Raw genomic sequence first — 19536 nt, forward strand, 5'->3', positions numbered from 1 at the left:
TTGGTGCCACAGCACATTTAAAAACTGCAACTCTTGCAGAAGGCCGGAAAAAATGGACCAAAACTCTTTAATATTACTACACTTACTGCTTCGATACTTTTAAAAAAGAGATCAGGTTGTTTTCTGACTCATACTGTAGGTTTGAGACCACAGGGGAAAAGTGGTCGAGACAAATGGGATTGATAGCAAGCAGGGGTTTTGAGGACAAAGTTTAATCCAAGGGCCGACTCTCACGTCAGCCTGATGAGGGGCTTTCTATGAACTGTCCCGAGATTCAAACCCCGGGATACAGATCGGTGGAAGTCCACGTGAGTAAGGCTGACATTGGTCCCACTGCCACATATTACAGTATTTTCCTATTGTCTTTTCTTAAAAAGCATGAGGCTACCGTGTCTATTTTTCTCCATCTTGCACCCTCTATCAATATAAAAGGCCCTCATCAGATCTAAAAATTGCATTCACCTCACTAACAATAGGCACATTTATCCACGACCAGTCGGGGGTTAGGAGACTTTGCAGTAACTTATTCAATAAGCCACTTCACCTGGTCTTTAAAACGACAACGCTCCGAATAATGCCACTACGCAGGAGACTACGTCTCATCTTAAAATAGAAAGTAATTAGAGCTTCCTCAGGATTAAATCGGTGACGACGTACTCCCTCCCCAACACATCCTCAGTGCAGCGCTGCAGACGTCTTTCCATGGAGTTGCTCATTTTACATCTGTGGTGCTGTTGTTCAAGCTTAAAAATAAGGTTTGGTCAAATTGGAGACGTGATTCAGAGATCTACGCGTATGTTGCTCCTATAAATAACTAAAAGGTTTACACCGGAGTCTACGTTCATTAATGTAGCACGTTCATTAATTAAAGGTTTGTTTAAATGAATGCTACTGTGTCCTAAAATCCCTCATGAGCCACTTTCAATAGATCCACCATATAAAGTCATACAACCATTACCATCCCGATACGAAGGCATTAGGGTGATGTGGAACACCTTATCAGTAGGCGATTAGCCTTTCCAAAACTGTGCTGAATGGACCATTAGTAATTAATTACACACTCATGATTACCAAATGAGCTGTTCATTGGCAGATCCCAGGACACTGGGGACAAATTAGACACTTGAACAATGAACATATTTCCCCAAATATGAATCTATAGTTTGTAAAGTGAGAATATACTGTATGACAACAGGTCCGGAGCGGAATCTTTCTTTTTCTTTGCTGTTGTTTTTCCCCCATTTCATCAGACCTAGATTTTGGGGGACAACTACATCGTCCAAAACAGAAAAACGTTATTTTTAAGCGCGTCACAACATTTTAATTGAGATCCAATGTTGATCCAATACTGTACGATCTGCTGGTCTGACGCAGTTGTGCGTCTGCAGAGAGCTCAGATCTGAGCAGCCAAGAGAACAAAAAGCATTTGAAAGTGGAGAGAAGCAGATACTTGTCACCGACTCTACTGGATCTGATTAAAATGAAGCACCAGTATCCACGGCATCACAAACATGAGACTGTGTGCCGCTGTTAAAACACAGATGTAGCACCACAGTGCACACGCAGCCCACAGACCCGATGCTGCAGCTGTTGCAGCACGTGCAACCTGCACCGAATGAAGCTTCACATCACAGTGCTGCTTTAAAAACGCAGTTCTACTCTGCTGCTCACTGTGGGCCAGTCTTGGTTATGTGGATAGCCGCTGGTACTCCGCGCAGTCTTTGATCACCCACTGCGAAAGGTGGTGCAGGAACCAATGAGCCGTCTGGGTAGTCCAGTGCTCCAGGCTCGGTTAAGAAACATCCAAATAGACCAGGAGTCAAGAGGAACTGGCCACCTCTTATCATGCGACTGGAAGTCCCCATGGAGGTCGGTCATGTGATGATACCGATACAAAGTCCATTCACTGAAAAGGCCTGTGAGATATGATCGAGAGCTCTGAGGAAAATAACAAAACGATAGATGAACCTTGAGTTCAGAAAAAAACTCTTAAGTTCACATTTTTACAGTGATACTCGATGACATGTTTGTATCATCATTCTTCACCTGCCATGTACAAGACACTATAACAGCTGTCAAGGTGACAATGTTATATGCTGGTGTCTCTTCATCATATAATATATAAATATGTAAATTCTTACAGAAGGACTCACATAGGGATTTTTTTTGACAAGACATGGTTGGCTGCACCACCTGGTGTTCCTTATTTAACTTTTTTCAATCAGGCATGAGAATTGGGCAGAATGAAAAAGACATATCGATGTGATTGTGTCAGCCAGACAGACAAACAAGAGAATGTCGGAGCTTTTGATCGACCACAGAGAGCTGGAAAATGTTTGAGGTGCAAATTTAATTTCATATCGGAACCGAATAGCTCTGGACACATCAGCAGAAAGTGAGGGATTATTGGAAAAAGAATAATAAATAAAAACTACCACGTTCTGATCTTCACCTGTGTAGCTGCACGATGAGCTGTAGATTTGTAAATTGGTTCTTTTTGCAAAAGTTTTGTGAAAGCAGTAAATTATTACATTGTCTGGCACTCAAAATAAAGGTTCCGTGCAATGAAATATTTGTACAAAGTTGTTTATTATGCATAAATACGTAACAAACCATAACAGTTTCCAAATGCTGTACAAATCTCTACACAGTTTAGGACGACTGCTTGGTGGTCGATTCACAAATTTGCTAAACACTGCTGGAAACCCACTCATTGCATAGATAGAAAATAAGCACCTTATTTCAAAAGTAAACCGATACTGTAAACGTCAGCGGTAGAGCTGGGTTGATAATAGTTTATCTAAAATTTCATCTAAATGTCTTCAGGTGTCAGACCCTCGCAGGGTGATTTGTATTCAGTGCACTCTGGAGTCAAACTGGCATGTTACGCCTCTACTGTACGTGCAGGTCTGTACTGTACCTCCCCCACACAGAACGGATCAAGGAACGCTAAAGAGCCTCTGTTCATCAGTGTTCTGTATACTGGCAACATGAAACAAAATTCGTGGAAGCTCGATCTGTCGCATTTAATCATTTATACAGGACCCCATTTCAATTAATAGGGATCAAAAGTGGTGCAGACGAGCTTGTCTGCTAAATCAAATTATATTGCTCTGATTTATTTTTGTTTGATAATCAATTACAAGGGGCAAGGAAAGGTTGAAACTATATCTACTGTACTGTGAGGGTAATATATAAAAGTTTTTTCATTTTTCTTCATTAAATACCTTTAAGCTTCAAAACTGTTTGTTTGATGTCAATAATGAAAAAAACAATTCTGAGTCTGAGAGCTTCTGGACAACAGCTTCTCTCCACGAGAACTTAATCAATCAGTCAGTCAATGATGGATTTGAAAGAATGAGAAAATGTTGAAAATAAACCCCAAACAATTTCTACTCATGAGACACGCTGGCAGCCACTTATGATATCCAACTGATATTTCAGCTTTCTTTCAAAAAAATGCAATGGAGCTGGTGTTTCAGCCAGTCAGGAACGAAACAATGCAATTAAGCTTTGTGGCATAACCTGATAAGCCATCCAATTATTCTGCAGCGGGTGTCATGACAACAGCATCGAGCTACCTCCTGCCTCCCGCCGTCCCAATTATTCTCAGTCATGATCCCATGAATACAGAGAGGGGGACCTTTTGATAGAGAGTGTCGTGTAAGTGGTGGATAAGAATAATTTGCAAAGTCTAAACAGAGCAACAATTTGTCTGTAATATGATTTGGGTCAAGAGAGGATGACGTGAACGGCATCTTTCAATGTAACAGGTCGTTACTGAATTTTTTTGTGTGACTATAATTGTACAATATTCAAGAGTAAGCAGTGGCTATTTTGAAAAAATATAAGTAAATCCTGCAGCAGTAAAACCCACGTATGATCAGATTTGTATGAATTGTCTAAGCTACTGTAAAGCGAAACATAGAAGCATGTACATATTCACATCTCAGCAAGAGTGATAATTATTGGAGAGAAAAAAGAACAACCAGTGTGAAATCCTTCTTTTATAATGATACAATATGCATACGTATATAACACAGCTCTGACATTGAAAAAATAAGCATATTCTTCATTTTTAAAAGTCTGGCCTTGCCTTACAATTGTCCTCATCACCTTCATTGTTCATCGCTATTCTTTTAACAGTGACGGCAACTTTACAGACGGTGGCAGCGGAGCGAATGGAGAGAAGACGGAAAGCAACGCAGTCATCAAACCGACATTTTGGTTACATAAGTCCTATTCAACTAAAACAGCACTGAGATTGATTGTTACAGGAATATCCTGGTGAAAGAGTGAAGTTCGCTGCTGTGTTCCATGGTGAAAATTTAGTTTTCTTTTTATTACAAATGAAAATGAGCCTGTAAAAACTGATGCATGAATCCTTTTGTGGCTATTAAACGACAATGATGATATCAGAGTGATGTCATCAGCGATATCTTAAAATGGACTTAAACACAGTTTAAAAAAAAAATCACAAATTTTGAACAAAAGGAGACGCGCTAAACTGGGAACAACATTAACTTGAGCCAGATTGATACTGGATGTTTAGGGTCGATTTTAGACAGTGAAAATGTTCTAATATCAATACATCGGCTGGTTTTCTTCATATTACACACACACACACACACACACACACACACACACACACACACACACACACACACACACACACACACACACACACACACACACACACACACACACACACACACACACACACACACACACACACACACACAGGGTGGTACGCTCTTGTATTTGTAGAGGAGATGATTTCTCTGTGTTTTATTGTTTCTGTTGACTTGTCCCTGGGGACAACAATCGGACATTAGTGAGTGGTTAAATTTGGTACAACGCTTCTTTTCTGTTGCCTGTGATTAATGCCTTCATGTATTTCTGCCACTGGACCAATCATAATTTTAATGTTATGTAAAAGAGTTTTCACATTGGCACATATGACCTAATTTGTGTCAATACAAATACAATATTCATCCTGTGGTTTTCTGTGGGAACTCCTTTGAGTAGATATATAAATTATCACCTTGCGGCAGTGTTGTGTTGCACATCGCAAGTGCCTTGTTTCATCTGGTACTTTATGAACATTCGAATGTGGACGAAGATGGCTGGAGATGGCCGTTCACACCGAGTGTGTATTGAGGCTATTCACAGAAATAGCACTTGAAAATATCAGGCTTCGTTCTGGCGTCTCTGCAGCGGCCACAGACTTTCAAACAAAGCCTCTCTGATTCAGGTCATGCACCGAGGAGCAGTTTATTTTTTTCTGTCTGTTCAGTTGATGATGCTGTTATGTTTTTTTTTTTATCTTGGGGACTGTGCTGTGATTTATGTCAAATTTTTGTGGTGGTGTAACTTGGGCAGTTATTGCTGCGGCGTGTTATTCAAACTCATTGTTGCAGATGGACTACAGATCCTGGGTGGAGACCTCTTGTGACTCAGAGCTGCATCGACAGAGACGGGTTCGGAGCGGGACTCGGCCAGTCTGACAGACACAGAAAAAGAGAGGACAAGAGAAAAGCAATATTGCTAGAAAGGTCAGAGATATTAAATATTGACTCATCTAAAGGGATCATGGGAATTACAATGGTTAAAAAATGAGGGAAAGGGATAAAATGCAGAGGATGTTAATTTGTATGATGGACTTTAAATGAAGAAGGGGAAACACACAGAGCCATCAGTGGCATCAGACAGGTGGAGAATTTCAATATCTATGAGGTCCCTCACATAATAAAGGATATGAATTATCATTTCTCAAAAGCAGACAACTGCTAAGACAGATTTTGTTCATTTCAAATCTGACATTCCAATTTTAAAACTCTCCTTTTCAGACAGCAAAACAGATTTCGGCTCTTTTGAGAACCACTGATTTAGATGGTTTGTTCATTCGTGGGTGGTGTTATCCAGGAATCACTGGTGCTCTAAAGGCATGGTGTCATGCAACATGAAGTGCCAAATATGAACCCACCGATCACGTCACTTACCGGTGTCCATCTCTACCTCCATGTTGCTGCGTGCCAGGCAGAGGACAGAAGAAAGCATAACGCCGTGAATCAACGGTTAAAGGTTAAAAAGGGTGAAAACACTCAGAATGTCTTGCTGAAACGGTTCACGGAAAGGGCACAGAGACTCAGAGGCGTGTGCGTGCATGGCCCTGCTCCGCCATACGTAAAGTAAAGTAACACTCAAAGAGGCTTCAATTACAGAAGGAGGACTCGCCACACTTAGATGAGGTTAAATTATTTATTATTATTAAGTTGCCCAGTTTGTCATGGAGCCAGGCCAGCGGTTACAAAAGAAAAGGCAATCTTGAATTCAAATCAAACCCTTTAATGCCAATAGTTTTAATCATTTAAAATTGCCCCGGTTTCAGGCACTGTGCCTCCACTTGAAAAACTATCCTTCTGTTCAAATATCTTTTTGTATTTTTTTTATAGAGGCTACACCCTGACCTGAGCTCATGCAGTTAATTAAAAATGATTCTGCCGGTTTCATCAGTTGTAGCTGAACTGACAAAAGAAACAGCACTGGTAAAGACTACAAGTGCTACTTGTACCTAAGTGGAATTGGAAGTGGCTTAAAGTTCACCATGAGAAAGTGGTCCATGAGAGGGCGAGAGTCGAGAGAGGAGTCTGACACTTAAGGACAGAGCAAACTATTCACAGCTGTAAAAAAGTGGATGTGCTGCTTTGTGATCAAAACCAATCTTCTTGGTGTTGGCTAGAAAAAAAGGTTCCCAGAACTCTATTTACAGCGACAGATGTTTTCCAAAGCTCTGGAGCCATGAAACGTTTGTGACAACCAGCGACGCTAAGCTGTGATGACATTAATGACCGATGACAAACAGCAACAGTGAATATTACAGGGTTTTTAACATGGGGATTTCAAGCTTGATCGCTTATTTCTGTTTGAACGTGTACAACAAAACGTAGCTAATGTTGATTGAATGTTGTTGGAAAAGTGGGGACGAGCAAAATTTGCAGCTCCCCTTGGCCTGACCTGGTTGAGTCAGGTTTAGGGTGGAGTGGCCCCCACTTTGGCAACCACCAGGCTAGAGTTTTTCTCGAGTCAAAGCATTTGGGCTATTTAAAAAAAAAAAAAAAATGTTTAAACCGAGAGCACGACCATCCTCTTCTAATCTGAAGTTGACGCACACGTAAAATGAACAGGTGTGACAGTTGTGACAACCCCGGTGCGATCCGGGGACATCCGCACCTCACGACAAAATCCTGTATCCAACATTCACGCAGCACTGTCACTTCAGAGCTTGACAACCTCGCAGACTTCTGCATAGGAGGTCTGCTGCAACACTCCACTTCACCACTGCCTCCGGCATGGTCAGATCTCAAGTTTTCCACCTTCCCCCATTTGACAGCCACCCACGCTCCAGGTCAGTATTCCCCTGGTCCCCCACTGAGAGCAGCCTCTACGATGACCCGCCTTCCTCCCCTGATCTCCCCCCCGCACACAGTCGGCCTCCACACGAGACACTTGTGTAATCCCTGCCTCTCGTTTACCCATTTGCTTTGACCAAAAGTGTTTTGGCACAACAAATGGATCTAGTAGCCGCAGGCCAACACAGCTTGATGATTCGCCACCTCTTTAATGTCTGGGACGCCGTCCTTATGCTGCTCTTCTGTCTTAATGAAGGGATTATACAGCACCGCAGGACACACGCACACACACATCATCTGGTTACATGAGGTAATGGAGAGCCATGCCGAGGACTCATGTGGGGCCTACATCCTCAGCAGTTTGTGGTGCATGGACGGACATTGTCAAAGAGAGTTCGATATTGAATCAATTATTATTTGATATTATTAGCATTACATTATTTATCGTTATGTTTGTATGTGTCAGAATCAGACTGCATCTCTGCATGTGTATCGATATGTGCAGTTAGTTAGTTAAGGTATGTCCATCAAAGGAGGCCACATGAGCGAGCACATGCACAATTAACCTGCGAGGACCACATTCGAGCGTGCCACTGCAGGAATCTCACAGGCACGAAGCAACAATTTCACAGACTGTCACACTCTCAAAGAAAATACAAAAGGGGTTTGCTTTGTAATCCAAGCTCAGAGTGATGATGCACGGCGGAGCACTCCTTCCCGGCTTCGGGCTGCTGTGCTCCTGACAGCTCTGTCAGCAAGAGGTGGCTGCTCATTTCCGCGAGTCTGCTGCGGTTCGGGTTGCGGCACAGCCACTGGATGCACGTGGTTTTCTTTCGTTTATTCTGCTGTTTTTTAAAAAAATATGCTGTACAGTGATAGATAGTATGTTCTCTAATATAATCAACCATCCATCCATCCATCCATTATCTATACCGCTTTAGCCTGTGGGCTGTGGGAGGAAGCCGGAGTACCAAGAGACAACTCACACAGACACGGGGTGAACATGGAAAACTCCACACAGAAAGGCCATGGTGAGTTGGTCGGCTGGTCAATGCTTCTAATATGATCAATATTAGTAAAGAGTTTATGCTGAGGCGGCTATGGGCGGCTGTGGGTCAATAGGTAGAGAGGGTCGTCCTCTAACAAGGAGGTGAAGGTTAATTCCCGGCTCCTGCAGTCAGCATGCCAATGTGTCCTTGGCAAAACACTTAACCCTAGGTTGCCCCTGACGGCTGTACCGGCGGTATATGAATGATGTGATAGCAAAGGTGCGGCATATACTGTAGCAGCAATGTATGAATGTGTGTGTGTGTGTGTGTGTGTGTGTGTGTGTGTGTGTGTGTGTGTGTGTGTGTGTGTGTGTGTGTGTGAATGGGTGAATTTGACCTGAGCTGTAAAGCGCATTCAATGGTCAATAACACTAAAAAAGTGCTACGTAAATCCAGTTCATTTACCATAAATACAGTCCATTTATTCTCTAAATGCATATTATGGATTCATTTAAATAGCTTCAGAAATAGATTACAGTCTGTCTTACTGTAACTTCAGCCCTTTGGTCGTTAAGTTGCATAATGCAACCGGGTGAACACCCCTCGCCTCACCCTCCCCTTCCCAACCTGTCGGAGAACCTACAGTGACCTTCAGGTAATGTAAAAAAAAAAAAAAATCAAGACCCTCACTAGAGCCAGCGTTTGGCTACAGGGGAAGAGGACCTGCTCTCTATGTACACTAAAGGGGTTCATTCTTAGGTAGCGAAAACACAACAACTCTTTGTCTAAGGTGATTATACATTAATGAAAACATCAATATGAACATTATTCCATTCCTGTCTATAGATCCCTCTTAAAATTGTAAACACTGAAGATTTAAGTGTTTTGTGTGGAAGAACAATCCCATCGCCTTTTCATAAACTGATAACTATATATCCCCAGTGCTCAGCAGACTTCTAGTCATAGGCAAAGGTTACCTTGAGAACGCATCATCGAGTCCATCCTCCACGTCCTGTTGAGACATAAACAATATGAATCAATACACACATAAATTACTTCAAATTACAGTTCCGCTTCCACACTACTGTCAAGCCCCATGTGCAGCTCCACTGACTCCGTTGTTTGTCATAACTTGTTTCATTCAAAAGACGCATTCATTAAATCATGACCGACTGTACAATCCTGCAAAATGGATCTTCTTGTTTCAATCACTATGATTGTTAGGGAATCAATATTCATGCACCAATATTACATGACTTAGTCTTCACAATACAGATAATGAATCATAGACTATTGTGCATTATACTATTTTATTAGATACTAACAGATACAATATAATCAAGTTAAATTGGATAAAATATTGTATTTAACTCTATGTCGGACAAGTGTTTGAGTATTAAAGATACGTTTGACCTGATTAAAACATAATTTCTCCCACTGAGGTGAAAATGCTTTCAGGAAAATCGATGTAACAGTGAACACCGATGATGTGTGAGATCAGTCTGTAGGGAAAATATTCTAATGAATATGGTGTCACCTAGTGTTGAACATCTGTAAGTGAACACAGAGGGTGTTGCCTGATGAGCCTCTGCAGCATGGACCTTAAAATTTATTGACCACTGAATTTAACTGCTTCACATGCACAGTAGCTATATAATTATTGACGTAATTGAAAAGAAATCTGTGCTGTACATCAGAGTTCACTATCATCTGTTTCCAGTTGGCTCCATCAGTGCACAGAGGTTTGTTTGTGCTCAGGTTAAATCTGGCTTCCTGCCATTCGCTGTGGAAACGGTCACATTTTCATTAAGTCCCACAGGGATGACAGAAAGTATCACCTATGGGATTTGATGAGGGTGAGAGTAAAAAGCATTTCACATTCCGCGGTTCATTTCATTGTCTGTTAGACACGACTATCGCCTAAAGATCACAGCGCATGTTTGCATGCAAGATGTTCAAACATAGCGCCTCTGTTTTTGTGAAAGGTTCATCATTTATGGATGGAACTTTGTTTGTGTCTGACATGGTGTGTGTTCTGTTAAAATTCAAAATTGCATTAAAAGGATTAAAATGAATAAAGTGAATTATTACTAAGATGCAATCTAGCACATGACTTTATTGTTGCTTATGACTATGAGTCTTATTAAAGTAAACAATAGATTGCATTTCATCTGTGATGTATATGACACAACATCTGATGACAGAAAAACAGTGACATGAGGCAGGCTTTTGATTTATTAATAAGCACATCAGGTCTCAGCCAAGTGGCATTGGGTCAGTACTCTGCATTGGCAGATATCCTGAAATGAGATTTCAGAAGTTGGTAAAAAAGTTGATCTGTGAATTATTGCGAAACTATCACATGAACAAAAAAAGGAAATGACTATTGCATTTTTTGTGGCCGACTCAGCTTATTGGAGACCGACAGTGTGACCTACCCAGGAGTCATGTTTGATCGGCCTCCTTCGAGTGGGGTTACTACGAGGTGAGGACGTGCTGAGTGAGGCGGAGAAGAAAGGCCTCCGGAGCCGCTCCTCCATCCCGACTGGCTTGTGTCCTTCTGGATCAGAAGGAGATGGCAGGTGTGGACGGGAGGGTGACAGCAGGAGCAGGAGTAAGTACAGAGAGTAGCAAACAGTTGGGTGAGGACACACGACAGGAAAAAGACAAGTATGGAGCACGTCCAGAAACAGAACAGAGGAGAGAGAAGGACACTGGTCAGCTTTTTTTTGACTGTATCACAGAAGTGAAACATCAAACTCCAAACTACTGGCACTCACATCTTACTCAGCAACAGGCAGAATTTAAATCAAGTCTGTGAAACTCGCATACATCTTCCCTTCAGCTACTCTCAAGGTCCTTGAAGCCTTCACATCAGATTTTCTCTCTGTCCTCGGGCCACTTCCACTGGGAGTGGTGAAAATTTTAATTGAAAGAAGCCGGGAAAAGCCAGGACGACTTCACTAACAACAATCTGAATGGGAGATTAAGTCTAATGTTTTATGCCATTTGACCACCTGAGGAGTGGAAAATGTTTTGACCTATAAATGTCACGGCCATTGGAAAGTATTTAAAACCTACTGCTTCTCTGAGTGAATGATGAGGTTCGTGTAATTAGGTGATTTGTCCTTCGTGTGTGTGTGAGAGAGGTCAGTTAAAGAATTAGGAATTGTCATGTACACACTACCAACTGGGAAGGTCATTTTAAAGTCATTATGCAAGTGACCATGGTAATATTAGAAACAAACATGGAAACACATTCATAAATGAAATATACAAAATGTTGTACTTTACCACCTAAAGAACAACATACTTGTGGTGCAACCCTCCACTAAGAAAACCATGTCATTAGTGTTGAGCTAAGTCTGATGGGCAGAGACACACTGCAGGTGAGGACCAATGACTGTACACAAAGGTGGACGACATGTCTCCACTTCCTCCAATTGTGCAAAAAAATTCATGCTAAACATATCCCGGGACAACCCAAGATGTCAGAAACCATCTTTGGGTATCATTTATTCAACGCATACTTTGACTTTTTAGTTCGACCCATGTCCCATCTGGAGGAGGGGTTTATGACCGTTACTGCAGCCAGCCACCAGGGGGCAATCAAGATGCTTGGCTTGACTTTTGGGGAGCGGACAAGCCATCCATCTTTATACAGAGTCTTTGGTGAGGACAAAACAAGACAAACATACCTGCTGGAACACACTGAGCGCCTGACGTCTCGGTCTGCACGTTGCTCGCTGCACAGGAGCAGCAGGTCCTGCTTTTCTTGCTTTTGCCTGTAGACACAAAATTAATTCTCAAAATGAAACCTAAAAGAAAGTGGTAGGTGTTTGTGTCAGTTCTACAGAGCAGTGCAGCAAAGTGGCGTGGAGCTCAGAATGAACTCACCTTCCTGAGCAATCTCCCAGAGATCCAGAGCCACTTTAAAGGCCTGGGCTACCGTTAATGTCACAGCCTGAGCCTGGAGGGAGGAGGACAAAAAGAAAGGGAAGAATAACACAGTAGTGATACGTGTAGGTAAAATAAAACAGAACGCATAGTTAAATTGATATTTATACTTGTACTTATTCTGGGATTGTTGGATGCATGTTGAGGATGTATTTAAATGTCCTTTATTTTTTGACTGTAAACCCCAAAAAAACTATTTTCTATAGACCTCTTTTAATAGTATCCAGACTAGCTTGGTGTGAGGTGGTCTTACAGAGACAGCCACGGGAGGGAGCCATCAACATTCATGTGGCTTTCAAGATCCCCTATATATATATATATATATATATATATATATGACCACAACTCAAGTAGTGCATACTTACAATCTTCTTCTTTTGGCAGAGAAAAGCATGGCACTCCAGAGTCTCATTGAACTGACTCTGAGAGACATAAGCAAAGACCTTGTCCTGAGTTTTATCTGCCGTGCAGTATGAGATTCTGAAAGAGAAGAGGGAAAAGAAAAGATAAAAAATAAAACAAACAAATAACATTTTTCAAATATATTTACACAATCAATCCACCTGACATTAGTGCATTCATAATGACAAATAAACTGCACCACAGACATGGATCAATCTGTTACCCCAATGTCTGAAGGTAAATATACATTTTTAAATCACAGGACATACATGTAGTGCATTAGCTACTAGCCTGTTCTCTTTATCAAACCTCCCACATCAAGGTAGGCTACATCGGATGCATGTCAATTTTGGGCCATCAACTTTGCTTTTGTGCTCAGTGTTTTGCATATGCGAAGCAGTCTTTGAAGGAGGAGAGCAGCAGTCAGGAATATTATGTTGATGAAGTCCCACAGCCGGGAATGGTAGAGCGCTCTCATGAGCAGCAGTGACGTGCATGAGAGATGCCTGAAGCTGGTACTTGAGCCTTTCAGATAGACAACGTCATATATAACATATAGCTACGTCTTATAATCTACAGAAATGTCACTGATGGTGTTGGTACATTTTGTGGAAATATATGAATGTCTGCTGTCGGTGGAAAATGGACAGTCTCGGATTGCAAACTCATTGTGATTGTTCACCAACAGCCACATTGAATCTCTCCTGGAGCTTATATATTGTATTTGATTTTGTAGGAATCCCGTTGTTTGCGAGTCCCGGCATCCGCCTGTGATTATTTAAAGGTTATCTAAAACCAATTTGGACAAAGTCCACCAGGCCATTTTGCTCCCCAATAACAGCTTGCATGGGTTCGATGAAGCGACAAACACACAACCGATGCAATTGTTTCCGTCTGATTTTATGCATGCTAGTAAATGCAGTATTGATCTAGAGTCTCCCCGTGCTTCTGTCTGACGATGTTGAACAAGCAGTGCGCAATAGTTGTGTAAATGAGCCCCATTGACTGATGCATTTGACCTTTGTCACTATAATTGAAACGCAAAACCTTTGTTGCGAGAGGCACAAGAGCTATTTTAGGCGCTTGTCTTCTGAGATGTTACTTCAAATCGAATTAATCATTCTATTTAAAAAGAAAAAAGGAAAAATTGGGTTAAACTTGGAACAAAAGGAGGAGACATTTAACCTCAAGGTTATTTGTTTAAATTGGGATTTTTAACCATTGTTTTCTGCTTTGGACAGTAGCCAAGCTGCTGGCATCTTTCTTCTCCTCCATTACCTACAAAGTGGTGTTGACAACTTCCTCAGGAGCTCTGAGGAAAAATACCTGCGTCTTTACGGCAGTGACCAAACAACAATACCACCTTTGAATCACTAGGGGCACGAAAGTTGTCTGCTGCCTCTTTAAACTAAATATTCAGGGTCTCTCAATGCATCATCATTGAAGGAAGATGCCACAGGACTGAAGTCAGTGGTGTATAATCATTACAGTAACTTATGAACTGTACACAAAGATCATTTGTGAATGACAGCCACTTATCTTCCGCCTGACTTCAAAAGTAGTAATGTATTCGATAAAACAAACAAGCGTGAATTCAACAGCCTTCACATCCCCCTCGCAGATTGTTTACTGGCTTGCACCACTGATGCATGACCCACATAGCAATGCCCAGGATGCCCCCTACCCCCAACCTCCCAACACCCAACCAACCAACCCCCACCCTAATCAACACCCACCCCTGCGTTCAAACTCATATTTGAGCCTTGATTGCAGAAAAATTAGCAGAGAAAAAGTTGAAAGGGTTGACCCATTTCAGTTTGGAAAACAAGTCAGATATAACCAAACTACTGTAACTGCTCATTAGGATCTTCATAATCTTTTTTTTTATTCACTAACTCCCTGTACTGTCTTATCCAACCCGATTTCTTTCTTATTTCATTGAACTTGCATACTTCAAGCCCCTGTGGGTATGCATGCTGTGTCTGCACTTTTCTAAAATCATATTAATATCATATTATATGATCAATAATCATAGACTGTATATAAAAATCAAGCAAAATGAAATTGATGACATTTGCAAATGCATCCGATCACATAATATCAACAAGAAGAGTGTCAGAGGTAAGGATTTAGCACACATATAATTATTATTCATTATTATATGATATCCATGTGTGAATAATGGGAATGTGCAAACCTCATTGGAGTGAATAAACATTTAAGATTTCATCTTTTTACCAAAGTCACACAATCGTCTTCAGTTTATAAAAGGTCCAAAGTACATAATAATTCCTTGTGCATGCAGATTTAACTCAACCGCGGCAAGAAAAACCAAACATCTTCATTACTTTGCCTCCGCTGGGACGAACAATGGATCGTATTCACAATATACGCCTTCAGCTTGAAACAACAGTGGAGGAAGAAAAAAATAATTGACAGCATCGCAGAGTTTTCACTAAGCTTGAACAACAGAAGCTGAGCTGTCAGGTTGCATCACATCTCCATGGAGCCTCTGTGGGCTGCACGCCTTTGATCTCCTCCCTGTGTAGATAGCACCCGCTTTTGTGAGGAACAGGGAGAATATCAATGATAATATTTTAATATTTACAGTACAGCCTGAACAGAAGTTCGTACATCAAAGCTTCCAGATTCTCTGTACGCACTGAATAAGGCAGCGATGTTTTGTTTTGTATCACAACAATGAACTGCTTTTGTTCAACTCTCACACCGACAAGAGTAATAATGAAAACGAGCACTCTGATTTAGCTGCAGGTAAGCGGTTACCAGAAACAATTTTGCTAAATAGTTTTTTAAAAAAGCCGTCAGAAAATGTCTAAAAATATTTACATCAATGTTCATGAGCAGCACGATCACGTTCCTGTATCCTCTGCTTTGACAGACACAGCTCGCAAATCTAAGGGCACGTCAGAGCAGCGCTCATGATTAGCAGGTGGAGTGTCAGTCGGTGTTCCATCGTTGCCTCTCTGACTCACGGGTTTTGCTGATTGATATGCTGGTCGGTCACTGAGAGCTCTTGTCAGAATATGAATCAGAAACTCCAGACCTGATGGAAGCTGGGCCCCCTCACAACGCTCTGTTCACTGGGAGATGTTAAATTAATTATTTTTAAAGGACAAACCAGATGGACTGATTGTACAAGAAGTCCATACCTGGATTTAGACAAGGTTACTTTGTCAATAACGGGAACCTACAGTGGTCGACTGTTGTAGTTATTTGCTGCTTTAGTTAATTGCCCATGTTTCTTCTCATAAGCATCATATTGTACGATTCCATTTTAATAGGTTATTGATTCATTTAGGTTAAAAAAAAATGACTGTGACATTTTCTTGTGTCAATACAAATAAGCTTTACTATAGTGATAGAACATCAGCAAACTGCCTGTCTAGTTCAGTCTTTGAGCTCCAGCAGCACTACAAGGTAAACTTGATCCAAGTTGGAATATCAGGCTTGTGATAATATGATTTGAGTTTCTGCTTTTACACTGTAAAGTTTGCTGTCAAAAATAAAGTCGATGTCGAGACTGGCATATACAATGTCGGGTTTTTAAACCGGGAAAACTTGCATTGCGTTGATAGGCATGATATTGCGTTGTTTGTGTGCCAATGCGAAGAAGGTGTGTTTGTGGGTGGAGTTGGGGCTCGGAGGGGGGTCATGGCTTAGAGAATCCCATTACCCCCTTTTTCCCCAGTGTCAAGCACGACAACTTTGAGTGTATTTTTTAACCAGCGCTAAGCTTCCCCCTGAAGGACACAGCCCAGATTTCAGTGAGTGTGGCGACACAATTAACTAAACATACACACAAACATACACACCTACTGTGTGAGGTGCATCCAGGCGTGGACATAGAGTGTACACACACACACACACACACACACACACACACACACACACACACACACACACACACACACACACACACACACACACACACACACACACACACACACACACACACACACACACACACACACACACACACACACACACACACACACACACTCCCCTACCTTTTGCATCCGACTCTTTTCTCCCTTACTTGTTAGGCACAATAAACGCATACTTGATTTGATCCATTCTCATACAGCTACACTCTTCTTTCTTCCACCCGTCACTTACTTTTTTGCCCAATAAATGGATTATGTGCAACAACAAAAAAAGATACAAGGAAGGAGGGGCAGGAGGGGGGAAATGAGCTTTAAGAGGAGGTGGGGGTGGGGGGTCTCATAAAGGGGATAAATGAATCCTCAGTCAACCCAGGCTCTCCATGTGGCCCCTCAATCTCTCCTGTATCATTACTCGCGGGCGTCTGGGCAAAGACCGGCAGCGGGAGCTTCAAAGCGGGCAATTAGTCGTGGGTATTCCTGCGTTCAGAGCTCTGTTTATGTTAATATGAGCAGAAAGGGAAGATTTCCTTCTCAGTGGTAGAGAGGTAAAGGGAAAGGAGAGGAGGGGACGATAAGGAGAGAAGAGAGGGAGATCAAAGATGAGGCTGACTCCCCTGGCCCGTGGTCTGTTACCGCTGATAAGGTGGATCAGAAGAGGATGGAGACCTAGTCTGTGCACACGCGCACGCACGCACGCACGCACGCACGCACGCACGCACGCACGCACGCACGCACGCACGCACGCACGCACGCACGCACACACACACACACTCCATCTATATCACAGCACGTTCTGTGATCACAGCCCAGTAGTATGATATTTAGACTGTGATGCTCAAAGACACAAGACCCGGTCCATAATACAGTATGCTATAAAGAGAGGGCAGGCCAGACACACAACTGGTGCAGTGCCCATTCAAATCACTGTGATTATAGAGTCGAGAAAAAAAGAGTTTGGTTGTCCTCCATCAATGTGGAAAATTGGGCTGCCTAGGCATATCAGACGGCCCTGACAGCCTCCTGTCCTGGTTTCTCATTGAAATTATCAAAGAAAAAAAAAAAAAAAGCTCTCAGCACAAATTTAGGGGAAAAGTGACCTACAGAACTGTCAATAGATGATATCAGTTTCTTAATGTCTTTAATGAAGCCACCTTTGTTAGCATGGTGAGGCAGAGGTGATAAACCATTTGTTAATAAACAACTCAAATGTGGAACAGTAATAATTTAGTTTACGAACCATCCATTTAACAAAAGTCATCATGTATCATGTCGTTTTGCTCACCCATGCTTAGACAGTCAGGCTTTTAGTCATTTGGACTCCAGATTTAAAAGTTAGATTCTGCACTCAGTGCATGCCATTTTTTAATGTTTTCAATTAATGTGCTCAATTATTTTATTCTGGGGGTTTTTGATTAGAATCTACAGGGGGGGAAAGACCACTAATGTCTGAACAAATTTTCATGGCAATCAATCCAGTAGTTGTAGAAATATTTCGGTCTGGACAAAAGTGGTGGAACAACTGACAGACCAGCAATGCAACGCCTAGACCCACACAGCAAGTGTTGCTCAAAGCCTTTACCTGTATATGGAGACATTCTCGATGAGGTCTGAAGTCTCTGTGTCGGTGATGATGATGCCTTTCGGTGAGACTGTCAGCGTTACTTTCCGAAACTTTTTAGCGCTGGCTCTGGCCTGGGGAAGACGCAATAGAAAAACAAACACTCGTTAGAATCAGATGGAGGAAATCTTGCCTCGGGGCATAGACAGAGCTAGCCTGTCACTGTGAACTGAATACGAGATGACTTCACTTTTCATTTGACACCAAAAAAAAACGGAAACGCGACAGTATAGCTGCCAAGACAAAATACGGCAGTCTGCGCGAGTCCCAGAAAAAAAAATGAGGGGGGGGGGGGGCGCAATGTGTAACCCAGAACGAGTGCTCGAGGTCGGGCTGGCTGCCATCGACTCCCCCTGACTGCTCGGCTCCATCTGGGCTTTCAGAAAATGCAGCCACGGCGCTGAGCTTGCGGTCGGTGAGAGTGTGTTGACAATGACAGTGACCTCCTTACAGTGAAATTAGACGGAGCAGATAAATTTCAAACACACACACACACAAATTATATCAGGGTGGAGAGACTGTGAAGGAATACAGAGGGGAATATTGGAAATTAAAAGGATGAGATCTGATCATTTACATGAGAACTCCTTCACTTTTGCAGGAGGTGAAATAAAGATGAAACAGTGAGGAGACGCTGAGCATGAAATGGCGTGGTTAAAACAAAAAACTAGGACTTCTCGTGGACAACAGAAATGGTGCCGTGGCCTCCTGCGAAGACCCTTGAGAGGAAGACAACGAACAGCAATTCCGCTCAAACCCCACGCCACTTAAATCGTGGGAAACGGGGAGGGAAAGGGATGCTGTGTGCCCGACTGTAGCGGCTCATTCATGTAGGAAGTGCTAACAACTGGTGCAACACTTTCTACTGTTACGTTGCAAGTGCCGTGACACGAGGCCCAAACCAATCTGTCAGCTCGAGATATGCCAAGTTCTGCCTTTCTCTCTATACGTCTTTCTTATCGCGTATGACGACAGCGGGTCATAAATGTATTTAGTCGTCCCATTCAGGTTGATTGGTTTCCAAGGGAACAGACAATTGTGTTTCTTCCCCTGTCCTGGAGTAAATCAATTGAATCTTAATCCTGCCATTGGGTTTGGTTCAGTGTGTAATTGAGAAATGAAGGGGGGGGGGCAGATTAAAAATTTTCATTGTCGGCAGCATTCAGTGAATAAGTCAGCATGTGTGTGTGTGTGTGTGTGTGTGTGTGTGTGTGTGTGTGTGTGTGTGTGTGTGTGTGTGTGTGCTTGTGTGT

General features: G+C 42.2%; 1 protein-coding gene across 5 annotated transcripts in view; it reads right to left on the bottom strand.

Moving 5' to 3' along the window:
• si:dkey-71h2.2 (low density lipoprotein receptor adapter protein 1) overlaps positions 1 to 19536 on the bottom strand; it is a 96230-nt gene that overhangs the window by 58678 nt on the left and 18016 nt on the right. For 2 of the 5 annotated variants that reach the window (XM_035616822.2, XM_035616824.2), the window contains exons 3-8: positions 18245 to 18357; positions 12724 to 12838; positions 12299 to 12371; positions 12100 to 12186; positions 10840 to 10961; positions 9379 to 9413 (exon numbers count right to left, since the gene is read on the bottom strand). In XM_035616822.2, coding sequence (XP_035472715.2) covers positions 9379 to 9413; positions 10840 to 10961; positions 12100 to 12186; positions 12299 to 12371; positions 12724 to 12838; positions 18245 to 18357 — 545 coding nt within the window. Of the gene's footprint in view, positions 1 to 2570; positions 5504 to 6002; positions 6029 to 9378; positions 9414 to 10839; positions 10962 to 12099; positions 12187 to 12298; positions 12372 to 12723; positions 12839 to 18244; positions 18358 to 19536 lie in introns of those variants that run through there. The other 3 variants (XM_035616825.2, XM_047328627.1, XM_035616823.2) reach the window with 3 other exon arrangements.

This window comes from Scophthalmus maximus, chromosome 18 (genome assembly GCF_022379125.1).
Source record: "Scophthalmus maximus strain ysfricsl-2021 chromosome 18, ASM2237912v1, whole genome shotgun sequence".
In the NCBI taxonomy this organism is placed as follows: domain Eukaryota; kingdom Metazoa; phylum Chordata; class Actinopteri; order Pleuronectiformes; family Scophthalmidae; genus Scophthalmus; species Scophthalmus maximus.